At 36.8% G+C, this 15,659-nt stretch overlaps 1 protein-coding gene across 2 annotated transcripts in view; it reads right to left on the reverse strand.

The window, feature by feature from the left end:
* Positions 1–15,659, reverse strand: part of ITPR2 (inositol 1,4,5-trisphosphate receptor type 2) — a 487,005-nt gene that overhangs the window by 91,688 nt on the left and 379,658 nt on the right. For both annotated transcript variants that reach the window (XM_042991994.1, XM_042991993.1), the window contains exons 47-48: positions 13,862–14,054; positions 10,187–10,312 (exon numbers count right to left, since the gene is read on the reverse strand). In XM_042991994.1, coding sequence (XP_042847928.1) covers positions 10,187–10,312; positions 13,862–14,054 — 319 coding nt within the window. The remainder of the gene's footprint in view (positions 1–10,186; positions 10,313–13,861; positions 14,055–15,659) is intronic.

Raw genomic sequence — 15,659 nt, forward strand, 5'->3', positions numbered from 1 at the left:
AGCCAAAGTAATACTGAAGAAAACCGAAGTGGGGGCATCACAATCCCAGACTTTTGGCCTCTACTACAAAGCTGTAATCATCAAGACAGTATGGTATTGGCACAAAAACAGACACATTGACCAATGGAATAGAATAGAAAACCTGGAATCGGATCCCCAAATGTATGGCCAACTAATCTTTGACAAAGCAGGAAAGAGTATCCAATGGAAAAAAGACAGTCTCTTTAGCAAATGATGCTGGGAGAACTGGACAGCAACATGTAGAAGAATGAAACTAGGGGCGCCTGGGTGGCTCAGTCGGTTAAGCGTCCAACTTCGGCTCAGGTCATGATCTCACAGTTCGTGAGTTCGAGCCCCGCGTTGGGCTCTGTGCTGACAGCTTGGAGCCTGGAGCCTGCTTCACATTCTGTGTCTCCCTCTCTCTCTGCCCCTTCCCTGCTCATGCTCTGTCTCTCTCTGTCTCAAAAATAAATAAACATTAAAAAAAATTTTTAAAAAAAGAATGAAACTAGACCACTTTCTTATACCATACACAAAAAGAAAATCAAAATGAATGAAAGACCTCAATGTGAGACAGGAAACCATCAAAGCACTAGAGGAGAAAGCAGGCAACAACCTCTTTGTCCTCAGCCACAGCAATTTCTTACTCCACACATCTCTAAAGGCAAGGGAATTAAAAGCAAAAATGAACTATTGGGACCTCATTAAGATAAAAACCTTCTGCACTGCAAAGGAAACAATCAACAAAACTAAAAGGCAACCAATGTAATGGGAAAAGATATTTGCAAATGACATATCAGATAAAGGGCTAGTATCCAAAATCTATAAAGAACTCACTGAACTCTACACCCAAAAAACAAATAATCCAGTGAAGAAATGGGCAGAAGACATGAATAGACATTTTTCCAAAGAAGACATCCAGATGGCCAACAGACACATGAAACAATACTCAACATCACTCATCATCAGGGAAATACAAATCAAAGCCATACTGAGATACCACCTCACACTTGTCAGAGTGGCTAAAATGAACAACTCAGGAAACTATAGATGCTGGCGAGGATATGGAGAAATGGGAACCCTCTTGCACTGTTTGTGGGAATGCAAACTGGTGCAGCTGCTCTGGAAAACAGTGTGGAGGTTCCTCAAAAAATTAAAAATAGAACTACCCTATGACCCAGCAATAGCAGTACTAGGAATTTACACAAGGGATACAGGACTGCTGATGCATAGGGGCACTTGCACCCCAATGTTTATAGCAGCACTTTCAACAACAGCCAAATTATGGAAAGAGCCTAAATGTCCATCAACTGATGAATGGATAAAGAAGATGTGATTTATATATACAATGGAATACTACTTGGCAATGAGAAAGAATGAAATCATGCCATTTGCAGCAACATGGATGGAACTGGATGGTATTATGCTGAGTGAAGTAAGTCAGTCAGAGAAAGATATATGTTTTCACTCCTATGTGGATCTTGAGAAACTTAAAAGAAGGCCATGGGGCAAGGGAAGGGGAAAAAAATAGTTACAGAGAGGGAGGGAGGCAAACCATGAGACTCTTAAATACAGAGAACAAACCAAGGGTTATGGGGGGGGGTGGGGAAGAGGGGAAAGTGGGTGATGGGCATTGAGGAGGGCACTTGTTGGATGAGCACTGGGTGTCATATGTAAGCCAATTTGACAATAAATTATATTTAAAAAAATTGGGCATTTGATCCCTTTGTAGAAAGAACTCAAAGAGCATCTAATGTAGTACCTTGCACATAGTTTAATGCTAGATACATATTTGTGAAGTTAATAAACTTAAAAGTTACTTAAAATGGCAATATTGCCAATTGTCAATAGGTGCAATCATATTCTGTAAGAATGGTCACATTGGCTTCAGGCTGAAGATTTAATGCAAAAATAGTAATAAATTTAAACTCTGACAACAGTACAGTACAAATTGTCAAAGACAGTTTTTACCCACTAAATGTGGGAGGGGTGACTCTTCTTAATATTTTATATTTGTATAAATTTTCCATTATAAGCATTGTTACTTTAATAATGGAATTTTTTTAAAAAATTCACTCTACATATTTTTAAGTCTTAAAAAGTACGAAGTTTGTCCTTTATGGGAGAAAATTCAAACAGCAAACTTGGCGACCTCAATTCAATTCACATAATGGGAGTATCTTATCCATTTCATAGTAACTCGTTTATAGCTTACTGTACAGAACACGCTGCTTCTTACCTCAAGTCTCTCTCCATTTCTCTGCCTTCCATGTAACCTCCTAAGACTTTCCTGTTTCTCCCACCTCATTCCAGCTAAAGTAGACATCCAGCCATAAATCCATGGGTGGTCTTCACTTATTGTGCCTTACTCATTTCTTCGTCCCTTAATTAGACCATAAGCTCCTTGAGGGCAAGGACAGCTTTACCAACCTCTGTGTCTTTAGGGCCTAGTACAGTGCCTGGCATATAGACACACTTCATCAGTGGTTGTTATTAAATTGAATGAATTAAAATAACCTTGAAGAACTTAACTTTCTTTAACACAAAGCACTGGAGGGAAAAACAAATTGCACTCTAAATTTGAAACTGATTTAGGAAAAAAAAACATGTTCTCTGGATATAAGAAATTCCCATAGCAGCAATTTTCTCCACTAATTAGTCTGCCTTTTCCAAACTGGGCAGGGGCAGTTGGCATGGCAAATGTTCAGCTTCTGGATGGACATCTAGGATATTCTCTAGCACCAACAGCTGCAGCCATAACCTCATTACTCAACTCTGGGCACAAGTTTCCTTTTTAGAGAGGCATATGTTAAATAAATAAACCAATCAACCAAACAAAGAAGCCAAAACCAAAACCAGTAGCCATACAAATAAACCTTGCATTCCTGAATAAATGTAAACTGAGCTCACCCTTCCTAAACCTGGCATCAGTCATCTATGATTCCTGGTGGAAATGACCAATCAAAATCAATCCATACCATTGGGAAAGGTCAAAGGGAAAAAAGGGCTTCCTCTCCAAAAATGGTAAAGAGGAAATGAGAGAAAAAACCCAAAATATTTAGAATGGCATAAAAAGTGACCTGTGTTAACTTCTTTTTGTTTTTACATCTAACAAAGTTTCCTACAGCCCAGTTACCAAGTTGAATCGTGTGGGACAGAGGAGAGCGGTCAAGTGGAAATGCCTTCAAGAGCTCACAGTTTCATGCTGAGAGGTCCTCCATTTCCCAAGGGTAAGAAATGTTTATCCCAAGACACAGGACCTTTCAGTTGCCCAAAGAGGCCTTCCTCAGCAACTCCTCACTGTTCAGGAGGAGATAGATCAAAGCTAGTCCATTGTCTCTCCAGTCAGAAGCCACACATTCCTGTCAGGTTCCCTCCACATAACCAGGAAAGGTAGTGACAGGATTGTTACTGCATTGAATTAGCCAGAGAAGGGAAAATATAATTGGTTCAGAGGAAAGAACACTAGGCAACATTTGAGAATCTGCCTCTGTTCTCAGAACATGCCTAAGATTAACACTCAGATCAGGGTTTCAGTCTCCTCCTTGGCACCATAGCTTAACCTGCAGTCTCTTGAGAATGCCCAAAGCCTTGTTTCCTATCACCTTAGACTGCAAACCAGTCTAGGGAAGCCTATGGGAAAGTAGCATTTAATTAAAGGGGAGAAAAAAAGTATTTCTTTGCTTCAATGTTTGAAGATTTTTGTTATTGTTTTCACTTGTTCCTGAATCCAATCTGATCCTCAACCAAATGTATAGCAATATAGTGTTACCCTAAAGTGTTACCCATCAAAAAAATTGCCATAGTTTTTGTAGTTGAATAAATAAAAACTACTGCATAATATTCCCCCAAACAAACAAACAAACAAAATTCAAACTGAGCTCTTCAAAGCCTGGCAATGAAAGGCAATGATCTACAGCAGGATTTGGGGAGAGAGTGCACTAAGCTGATCCCCTGAGAATCACCTTCCCCTTAAGTACCTCCCTTTAATTACTTCTTTTATATTTATTCTATTTATTTTATTCTCAAAAACTTTTTTGAGAAAGAAAGTACACATGCACGTGGGGAAGGGGCAGCAGGCAAGGGGGAGAGAGAGAATCTGAAGAAGTAGGGCTTTATCTCAGGAACCATGAGATCATGACCAGAGCCGAAATCAAGAGTTGGCTGCTTAACTCACTGGGCCACCCAGGTGACCCTTCTGTTAATTATTATACACCACTACTATGGTTGAAGGGAGACAATGCACTCTCAGTTAATATTACAATCCAACAGTACACTAGGTATATAAACACCAGTAATTCCCAGTTCATGTGTGATCAGGCTGGAAAACATGGTTGGAGAAAGCTTACACAGCCCATTGCCTCTGTCAGCATCCCTGTCCTCACTGCCACAGTAGCCACAATGACTCTGGAACAGCCTGTAGGGTGTGGGGTTGGGAAAAGTGGCTCATTATGACCAAAGCCTTTTTTTTTTTTTTTTTTTTTGGCCCAGGATTTCCCAGGTGATTTCATGATCAATGTCTATACCCAGAATCCAGGGACTTTAGAGTTGGACAGAATCCTCATATTTATCTTTTCTTTTTTTACTTTTCATTCCAAAACACTTTCAGATTTATATAACAGCTGCAAATATAATGCAAAATTACTATATCCCCCTCACGTGGATTCCATCTTACATAACCATATTACAGTCATGAATATCAAGAAATTAATGCAATACACCATTTTTTTATTTTTATTCATCTTTTCTTTTTTAAATTGAAGTATAATTAACATGCAGTGTTATATTAGTTCCAGGTGAACAATGAAATGATTTAACAATTCTATACATTTTTCAGTGCTTATCAAGATAAATGTACTCTTAATTCTTTTTCTCTATTTCACTCATTCCCCACCCACCTCCTCTCTGGAAGCCACCAGTTTATTCTCAGTATTTAAGAGTCTTTTTGTCTGTTTTTTTCTTTGTTTGTTCACTTATTTTGTTTCTCAAATTCCACAGATGAGTGAAATTATACTGTATTTGTCTTTTTCTGACTGACTTATTTCACTTAACCATTCATTTTTGGATAAACATGGGTTCACTTCCATATCTTGGCTATTGTAAATAATGCTATAATAAACATAGGGATGCCCATATCTTTTTAAATTAGTATGTTCATTTTCTCAGGATAAATACTCAGTAGTTGAATTATTCTATTTTAACCCTATTTTTAACTTTTTGAGGAACCTCCATACTATTTTCCACAGTGACTGCACCAGTTTGCATTCCCACCAACAGCGCACAAGAGTTCCTTTATCTCCACATCTTCACCAACACTTGCTACTTCTTATTGTTTTGATTTTAGCCATTCTGACCTGTGTAAGGTGATATCTAATTGTGGTTTTAATTTGCATTTCCCTGATGATGAGTGATGTTGAGCATCTTTTCATATGTCTGCTGGCCATCTATATGTCTTCTTTGGAAAATTGTCTACTCAGGTGCTCTGTCCATTTTTTAATTGATTTTTTTGGGGGGGAGTGTTGAATTGCTTATATACCTTGATAATATAAATCAATATGTTTTGAGTTTTTGAATACATTTATTAAGGGATATTAACCCCTTATCGGATATTTGCAAATATCTTCTCCTATTCAGTAGGTTGCCTTTTGGTTTTGTTGATGGTTTCCTTTTGCTGTGAAAAAGCTTTTTATTTTGCAGTAGTCTCAATAGTTTAATTTTGCTTTTGTTTCCCTTGCCTGAGGAGACAGATCTAGAAAAATATCTCTATGGCTGATGTCAAAAAGATTGCTGTCTATGTTTTCTTCTAGGACTGTTACAGTTTCAGGTCTCACATTTAGATCTTTAATCCATCTTGAGTTTATTTTTGTGATAGCGTAAGGAAGTGGTGTAGTTTCATTCTTCTGCATGTGGCTGTCCAGTTTTCCGAGCACCGTTTGTTGAAGAGACTATCTTTTTCCCATTGCATATTCTTGTCTCCTTTGTCAAAGATTAATTGACCATGAATGCAAGGGTTTATTTCTAGGCTCTCTATTCCGTTCCACTGATATATGTGTCTTTTTGTGTGTGTATGTGCTAGACCATACTGTTTTGATTATACAGCTTTGTAGTATAATAGAAATCTGGGATTGTGATGCCTCCAGCTTTGTGCGGCTTTGGATATTCCACCACTTTCGTCGTCCTATAAAATTTTAGGATTATTTGTTCTAGTTCTGTAAAACATGATGTTGGTCTTTTGATAGGGATTGCATTAAATCTGTAGATTGCTTTGGGTAGTATGGACATTTTAACAATATTGGTTCTTTCAGTCTGTGAGCATGGAATATCTTTCCATTTCTTTGTGTCATTTCCAGTTTCTTTCATCAGTGTTTTATATTGTTCAGAGTACAGGTCTTTCACCTCCTTGGTTAAGTTTATTCCTAGGTACTTTATTATGATATATCACTTTTATCTAATCTATAGGCCTTATTCAAAATTTATCAGTTGCCCAATTAGTATTCTTTATCTGGACCAGGATCACATATTATATCAGTTGTCAGATCTCTTTAGTCTCTATTAATTTGAAACGTTCCTCTATCTTTATCTTTCATAAGCTTAAAGATTACTAACCAATTATTTTGAAGAATGTCCCTAATTTGGGGTTTGTCTAAAATTTCCTCAGTTTATGTATTTTTGGCTAATACTGCCATGTCCTTGTCAGTGGATCATATCAAGAGGTACTTGTTATTGACATCTCATTACTGGTGACATTAATGCTGATCATTTAAAGTGATTTCTCCAAATTAAAGTTATTCTTTCTCCTCTCGTAATGAATAAGTATGTTGGGGTAAAACACTTTGAGACTATGTCAATATCCTGTGTCTCATTATGCGTTTTCATCTAACATTCACCTATGAATTTTAGCATCCATTAAATGTAGTACTAATATTCAATTGATGATTCTTACTACAGTATTGTTTGCCAAATGGTGATATTCTATATCCATCATTCCTTCTACATTTATTTTTAATTTTTCTTTTAATGCTTTTTTTAAAGTTTATTTTGAAAGACAGAGAGCAAAGCAAAAATGGGGTGGGGACAGAGAGAGAGGGAGAGAGATTTGCAAGCAGGCTCCGCACTGTCATCACAGAACCCAACACAGAGCTTGAACTCACAAACCACGAGATCATGACCTGAGTCAAAATCAAGAGTCAGAAGCTTAACTGACTGAGCCACCCAGGTGCCCCTCCTTCTACTTTTATTAATTGGAATACTATTGTAAGGAGGAGCTTTCTTTTCTCATGATCCATATAGACTCCTAGATTCTCATTTTATTGCATGGGTTATTATGTATTATTGTCAATACATTTTTTTTTCCTCAAAATTTCTGCAGATGTGGTCACTGGGAAGCTTTGCAAGTTGGATCTTGTGTTCTTTGACATGTCTCCATCATTTTCATGTACTTTGTGGAAGGAATGTTAATGCTCAACTAATCCACCTTTAAATCACCTCCAAGTGCTCTTGGCAAGTAGTCACCCAAACTATGTCTAACAAAATCCAGCATTAGAGAACTTGCATGTCCAGCACAGGATTATCCTTCTCCAGACAGTTCTGATATCCAAGTACGCTTCTCCGTTTTGACTTTGTTTTCTCAGTCTTCCTAGCTACGCATAGTGTACAACTGAAGGTTAAAGACTGAGCTAATCCTGACCAAAATTTTAACTTTATTCATAGAATTATAATTAAATAACTCATCCAGAACTGTAATTAGGTTAGCCAAACATGACCTTGGGATTCCACATTGCCAAAATGGCAGCTCATGCCTTCTCTTCTCTCTTAGCATCAGTGCCCCTCACTCGACACGGACACCTAAGATTGAGCCTCTACCTTGGTTACTAGTATTAACTATTACCCAGTCCTTTTGGAAGAGTAAAATCTGCATCTTCACATGATGATGAGGCACCATGTTTTTCAGTCGTGTTTTTGTTAGTCCTATTTCTTTCTGACGCTGAAGCCTTACTCCAAACTGTACTATACATGTGGTTTCAAGTGCTTGCTCAATGACCAGCTGCATCAGCAATACCTTGGGAGCTTGTTAAAAAATACATATTTATGGACTCCTCTCCTGAATTATTGGGCAAATCTTCTTAAGCCTCAGATCTTCATCCATAAAGATGAAGTGCTTGCTTTATAGGATTGTCAGGAAGAGTCAATGAAATTATGTATGTGAAGTGTTTAGCATTCTGCTCGACCCAAGCTAAATAGTAAACAACATCAGCTGCTATTATTATTATATAAATATTACTGCTATAACTGTTACTAGGCAAGTATCAAAAATGTATCAGATATTTTACTTTCTCCTGAATGAGTAAAAAATAGATGTCTAGAGGGGTGGCATTGCCCATTACCATTATATTTCATGTACAATAGGTGGCAGCAGAGGCTATATACATTGGCTCTAGTGGTCAAGTAAGGGATACCATAGAATGGAACTCAGAAAAAATAATCTTCTATATGAAGATTTGTCATCTTCCTGTTATCTATATGCTCCCAACCCAATTATCTATGTAGAAAAGTCCTGGATTGGAAACAAAGGAGTTAACTTTCTACTAAAGAGAGGCTACCATTTTTTAGCCTCTCTGGGATTCCATCTCTTTATCTGTCAAATGAGGATTTGATATCAGAGGATTTCCAGAATTGCTTCCATATCTAAGACCTTATGCTTCTATTAACTGAAACTCTACAACCTACTCTCAACGTTCTGTGTGCAGATGATACCAATTTATCATTTCATGCTGGACTTCTCTTCTTACGAGAGTTACATTCTTCTCTGCCAAGAGGGCTGTCATCACTAAATAAGACTAAACAGTGAAAAGAAAGCTGTTTCCACTTCCTGGTGTATTTGCAACTTCCCACAACGGATGGCCAAATATTTGCTATGTTTTCTATTTCACTCCTCACCCATCTGCTCCACTGTTGAGTATTCTTCTTTCAGTACAAGCATGCCTTCTAAAATATCAAACTTTTTTAAAAGGCATTCAAATTATACCTAAAGGTTTGGATTTTGATGTCTATTAACTGTAAGAGAGCTTTGAAATAGCAAATTAGTCCTGGATTCTCATTTCCCTCCATGCTCACTTTCAGTTCATCTGAAATCGGCTTAAATACCTGTTGCTCTCATTGTACTATTATTTTCACTGGGCTTCCCTTTGTTGTACTAATATTTAACAACAGTGACATCAACAACAACTAAGCTTCATGGAATGCTTGCCAGGTACTGTTCCAAATGCTTTACCTATATAGCATCTCATTCAATTCTTACAATAATTCTATGAACAGGTGAAATATAAAAGCATTTTGTGGTTCTTGTTTATTAATGTTTCTCATCTTTTCCTTCAATCAATTCTCTCCACACACATTTCAGAGCTATTTACCGAATGTATCCAAAGCCTGCAACATATTTTCCCATGCGCTTTGGGAGACTTAAACAAAACTTTCTTTCCACAGTCCCACCCTTCAGCATATTCCACTTCTACTTCCCATTTCATGTAAAATGAGATATCTCTTATCTTTGCTTTTGTAAAACTTCATTTATTGTTAGTTTAATAATATTAATTTCAGTCAGTCATCATGTAGACAAGTCCTAGATTGGAAACAAGAATTAGCTTCTAATCTGAGAATGTGAGATATTCTCTATGATCATATTCTGCTCTATGCTGTACATTAAAAAAATTTTTTTTCAGAGTCCATGTGTGTTCACTATCGAAAACTAAAACAAAACAAAAAGAAAGGAAGAGAGCAAATTACAAATTCCACCATTTAAGGTAATCGTAATGGATATTTTTGCAGAAACCTCTCATTTTCCCATATATTTATATAATTAAGATGATACCATATTAAAAATGCTTTCAGTAAGACTAATCAGGTAGAAATAATAATTCTTTTTCATTGTTTTGTTTGCCAGTCTAGCATACCTCTAATAGCTCTTCTGTATATGAGGTTTTGGAAAACTAACATTTCTATTGACCATTGTTTTCTGCCTAATCTACTCACCACCATTGTCTACTTCCAATGAATACAGAAAAGTTTATGTAACAAGAATTAACTTATTATTATTTTGAAGCTCTAACTAGTTAAGGGATGTATTTTTAAGAGTATTATTTTTAGAACTTTAAAATTATTTATCATTTAAAGAAAGACAAGCACTTGCCTTCATCTCCATCATCCCCAAATGGGTAGAAGAGAGCAACAGCTAAATTGATGAACACAGCCAAGTTGAAGGAAATGCTCCCCCACAGGGATATGTGCCTTGAGAACCAGAACAGGGCAGGGTTACCTAGTGAGCAAAAAGTGTGATGGGACAAAACAGAAGAATTAATTTTGATCTCAACACAAGAACCCTACTGAAACAACATTTTACTAAATTGTGTTTTTGTAAAGTAGTATAAAAGCACATTTAAATAAACATCCAAAGTGACTTATTTAAGAAAGTTTATAATCAGTACCATAAGGGAGTTTTCTATTTGATTCCTTCTTTATTCTTCAGCCAATTTACACCCAAGCCATTATAAAGGCGTGGGTAATTTTGCAATTGCTAAACACGGTCAGAAAAGGTGATTCTGTAATAATTCCCTCTGACACATCCCTAGAGCCGATTAGGGGAAAGACAGGTTAGTGGATGCCTGGGGCCCCCCTTAACAGAACAGTATGTATCACTTTGTAAGTCAGTAATATTGATTAATTGGTCCCACTCCCATGCCTTACAGTCAAAAGAAGAAGAAGAAGAAGAAGAAGAAGAAGAAGAAGAAGAAGAAGAAGAAGAAGAAAAGAAGAAGTAAAAGAAGAAGCAAAGAAGAGAAAAGAAAAGAAAAGAAAAGAAAAGAAAAGAAAAGAAAAGAAAAGAAAAGGAAAGAAAAGAAAAGGAAAAGAAAAGGAAAAGGAAAAAAAAAAGCCCAAACCAGACTCATGTCTGATGAATATTCCTATGACCCAAAGTAACCTGAAATTCTGAACCTTAATAGCATGGTATAATACTGCTTACTGGGAACTCATGATTTATAATATCTAAGTTTTATTTATTTTTGAGAGAGAGAGAGAGAGAGAAAGAGAGAACGATTGGGGGGAAGGGCAAAAAGAGAGGGAAAGAGAATCCCATGAATGTGGGATCAATCCCATGAACTGTGACATCATGACCTGAGCTGAAATCAACAGTTGGATGCTTAACCAACTGAACCACTCAGGCGCCCCTTACAATATCTAAGTTTTAAACCTTAACACTTCCTAAAAACTTGGGTTTTTAACGGCAGAAAAACATGAAAGATACAATAGGAAGTACTAATAAGTGGGAGAGGCTTTACTGAATATTTTCAGAAATGAGATTCTGTATTTATCTTCAGAAATGAATTAGTAGGTGCATCTACTAAATCTACGTCTCCTAAATAACTGAACAAATATGAAATGCATACAAATTTGACCACATGACTTTTTCAGAGCTTGTCCATTCTCTAACTCTTACTATCTAAACATCACATCTAAAATATTGGAGTTACATGAGGGAGAAAGGAACATCAAATTTCAAGGAGAAATTATAAACTTTTCAAATTATGTTCTGTGAATTCCAATCTGGGATCTGCTGCTCACTTATAAACTGCACTTCCCTTCAGTATATGTTGTTTTCCTTCTCTTGGAATAAAGGATCCCAAAGCTGAAACAGGCTATGATTTGCTATGGCATTTAGTTGACTGATGTATCTTAAATTGTAAATATCTGCATCTCCATCATTTTTATTAGGAGTCTTCATTTTAAAAAGCAGAATATTGGGGCACCCAGATGACTCAGTTGGTTAAGTGCCCAACTCTTGACTTTGGTTCAAGTCATGATCTCGTGGTTCTTGAGATCGAGCCCCACACTGGGCTCTGTGATGGCAGCATGGAGCCTGTTTGGGATTCTCTCTCTCCCTCTCTCTCTGCCTTTCCTCCCTCATATGCTCTCCCCCCACTCAAAATAAATAAACTTAAAAAAATGAAAAGTTGAACATTAAGACAAAATAGAAGATGTTGATACATACATTTGTAGTACATCCAATGAATCATTCTATCTATAACCTCATAGTAAGTTGCTTCCAAACTTTAAATGTAAGATGTACATTGAAATTCATTTTAAGATTTGTTTTTTAATAATTGATAAAATATTTATCCAAAAAAGAACAAACCCCACAAGCACTAGTTCATTATTCAACTTAGTTTAGTCAGGGATAAAATGTGTGCTTTTCCAATGTCCCAAATAAAATTGTTGAATTTTCATGTATGTGTTCTAGACACCCTAAATTTTCTCTGAATTCCATAAGGTTCTATATGGCAAAATGCTAAGGGAGAGTCATTTCTTTATTTTTCAAATATTCTGATAAGAAAGCCTAACAGTGGATACCATAATCTTATAGCCAAAGATGGTATGTCACAAGCTCCACTCAAATCCATAAACCACACTCAGTAAAGTTCCTAGGAAACTGGAATGATGAAACACTGTTGAATGGAGGTATTGAGAACATATGCCTGCTGGTCTGGAAAACATCCCCCAAGGATAGGAAAGACCTAATCTAGAGTTCCCCCCTACTAATTTTTGTTTAAAACTCATGATATCCCTTATCTGGGGAAGCAAACTAAAGTGTATTATAAACTTTAAAATTTTGAAATTTTAGGTGTGCCTCGGTGGCTCAGTTGGTTAAGTGTCCAACTTCAGCTCAGGTTCTCATGGTTCTCAAGGTTTGTGACTTCAAGTCCCACATCAGTTTCTCTGCTGTCAGCACAGAACCCACTTCAGATCTTCTGCCCCCTCTCACTCTGACCCTACCCCCCCAAATAAATAAACTTTAAAAAAATAATTTAAAAATTTTAAAACTCAATATTTGCATATAGAGTTGACTGCTGTGATGTAAGTAATGGAAACTGTATTATATTAATTTGGGGGGAGGGGAGGGGCAGAGGCGAGGCAGAGAAAGAGAATCTCAAGCAGGCTCCACAGTGTGGAGCCCAACACGAGTTACAGTTTCACAACTATGAGATTATGACGTAGGCTGAAATCAAGAATGATGCTCAAGTGACTGAGCTACCCAGGCGCTCCTGCATTATATTAATTTTTAACTGTAAAATTATAACATCGCTTTATTTTTATACAAGTGCCATAGAATTTTTAGTCTGACTTGGCAAGGTAAAGATATTTTGAAAGAAAGAATGACTTTCAAGAAAACATTAAACAATCTATTCACTCATAGGATCTTAAGATAAGAGAGGACAAGCATGCTGGTGCCGATGTCTCTCCATCCCATTCACTGATCGTTAAGGCCAGTCAGAGCCCATTCAAGGACAGCAGACTTGCAGCTGTTCAGCAGTTGAAACATACAGCTGCAAGCTTGCATTTCATAATATTTATAAAACTACAGGATCAGCACTAAAAGATGATCTAATGTAGTCTTCTGTTTCTGTTAAGCCACAGGTGTCTCAGCTCTCACTCAGGTGTGGACTGAGATTATATTCTTAAGCTTATAAGTGATTTGAGTACCATCAAATGGCAAGAAATTAAAAGCCAATTTAGGGATGCCTGGGTGGCTCAGTCAGTTAAGCGTCCAACTCTTGGTTTGCGCTCAGGTCATGATCTCATGGTCATGATCTCATGGATCAAGCCCTGCGTCAGACTCTGCACTAACAGCATAAAGCCTACTTGGGATTCTCTCTCTACCTCTCTCTCTGTCCCTGCTCTACTCACACTCTCGCTCAGAATAAATAAATAAGCTGTAAAAAAAAATTAAATGAATCCTGTTATGTATCCTAAAGTACCAACTTATCTACCATTATGCTCAAAACTAACCATTTTACTTTATTGTACTTACTCCTGATTTTCTTCTGCCACTTCATTTCATTGTAGAGATCTTCAGTTTGCTGGAAAAAGTCATTCACTTTACTTCCTTGTTCATCCCTTTCAGTTGTGTTGAACACACGGCTCTTGGATTCTCGCGTAAGGTATTCACATATATTGGGGACAGGAAAAACTATTTGTTCCATTGTCCTATCATGCCGAACAATCTGAAAATATTAATGTGCATTTGCTTTAGCTTTTGGGCACTTCAGTCTTAGACTATTTTGTGTTTTTAGCATGAGTTTATGAATGATATTTTATTAATTAAGTTTGAAAAAACATGCCAGCATGAAATCCCTAGAATAATCCTTTAGTGCACTACTTTTCATTGGTGTCTTTAAGAAAAATTAGGGACACCTGGGTGGCTCAGTCGGTTAAGCATCCGACTTTGGCTCAGGTCATGATCTCACAGTTTGTGAGTTCAAGCCCATGTCAGGCTCTGGGTGGACAGCTCATAGCCTGAAGCCTGCTTCAGATTCTGTGTCTCCCTCTCTCTCTGCCCCTGTCCCACTCACACTAGGTCTCTCTCTCTCTCTCAAAAGTAAATGAACATTAAAAAAAGAACAAATGAATAATAAATAATAAATGAATATTAAAAAATAATAAAAAAAGAAAAATTAACTGATGACGTATCATAAATACTGTTATAAATAACAAAACCCCAAATCTTTATTCTTTCTGGAATAACATTAAACTTCTGTCACCCATTTTTTATTTTCATGAGTTACATCAGAGAATTAAGAACTAAGTGATTGGCTGCATAACCTTAAACACAGCACTTGGTATATCTGCATCTTATTCTTAGCTTGTTCTTCCTAAAAAGATCTGTTGGAGACCAAATGACATACTCAACGTGATGTGCCCTGAGTTCTATAGAAAAAGGTGCTTTATATCATTAAAATGTTTCCTACTCATGGCAAAACATATTTTTGTAGGTATAATATCCATTTAAATATATAACTAGATGTAAGTACTCCTTATTTTCAATTTGTCTTATTTGGTACTTGTGACAGTTTAATGTTAGACTAAACAAAACAAAAACCAGCTGAATATTTTCATATGAATTCACCATGCAACAAGGGTTTGTTTAGACTAAATCTCAAGGTACATGTTTATATACTCTGCTTATCCCTCAAGAATGAATCAGGATTGGTCTAAGCCAGAAAGGCCACCCTACTACTCCCCTTCACCACAGGCTGGTATAGTGGGGCAAGCATGTGACCTAGTTCCAGGAAATGAGGCATAAGTAGAAATATCCTGGTGGCAGGGGAGAGGGAATCAGGAAAGATTTTGCTTCCTGAAAAAACAGAGAGTCACATGAAAGAAACAAAATAATAAAGCCAAAAAACTAAATACAAAATACAAAAAACTCTTGTTTTGGCCTGTATTCTTTTTCTTCCCACTTAGAACAAAAGGTAATAGAAGGGCATGATGCTTAAAACTCTGGCAGCCCTTTTGCAACCTTGAGGTGAGATATCACCAGCATAATAAGGAAGACACAAAGTAAGATAGGAAAGGCTTGCATGTCTGAAGACATCACTTGAGTTATTGAATCAATTGTAGAACTACCGGTACCTACAGATTTCATTTTATGTGGGATAATCAAATATTTTTATTGTTCAAACAATGGTCAATCTGGTGTTCTGTTACTTGTAATATAAGCTATCCTAAATGATATGTAAATATGCAAACTAAATGCTAGAATACTATCATATAAACAAACAAAAAAGGGGCACCTGGTTGGCTCAGTCGGTTAAGCATCCGACTTTGGC

This window comes from Panthera tigris, chromosome B4 (genome assembly GCF_018350195.1).
Source record: "Panthera tigris isolate Pti1 chromosome B4, P.tigris_Pti1_mat1.1, whole genome shotgun sequence".
Taxonomy (NCBI): Eukaryota; Metazoa; Chordata; class Mammalia; order Carnivora; family Felidae; genus Panthera; species Panthera tigris.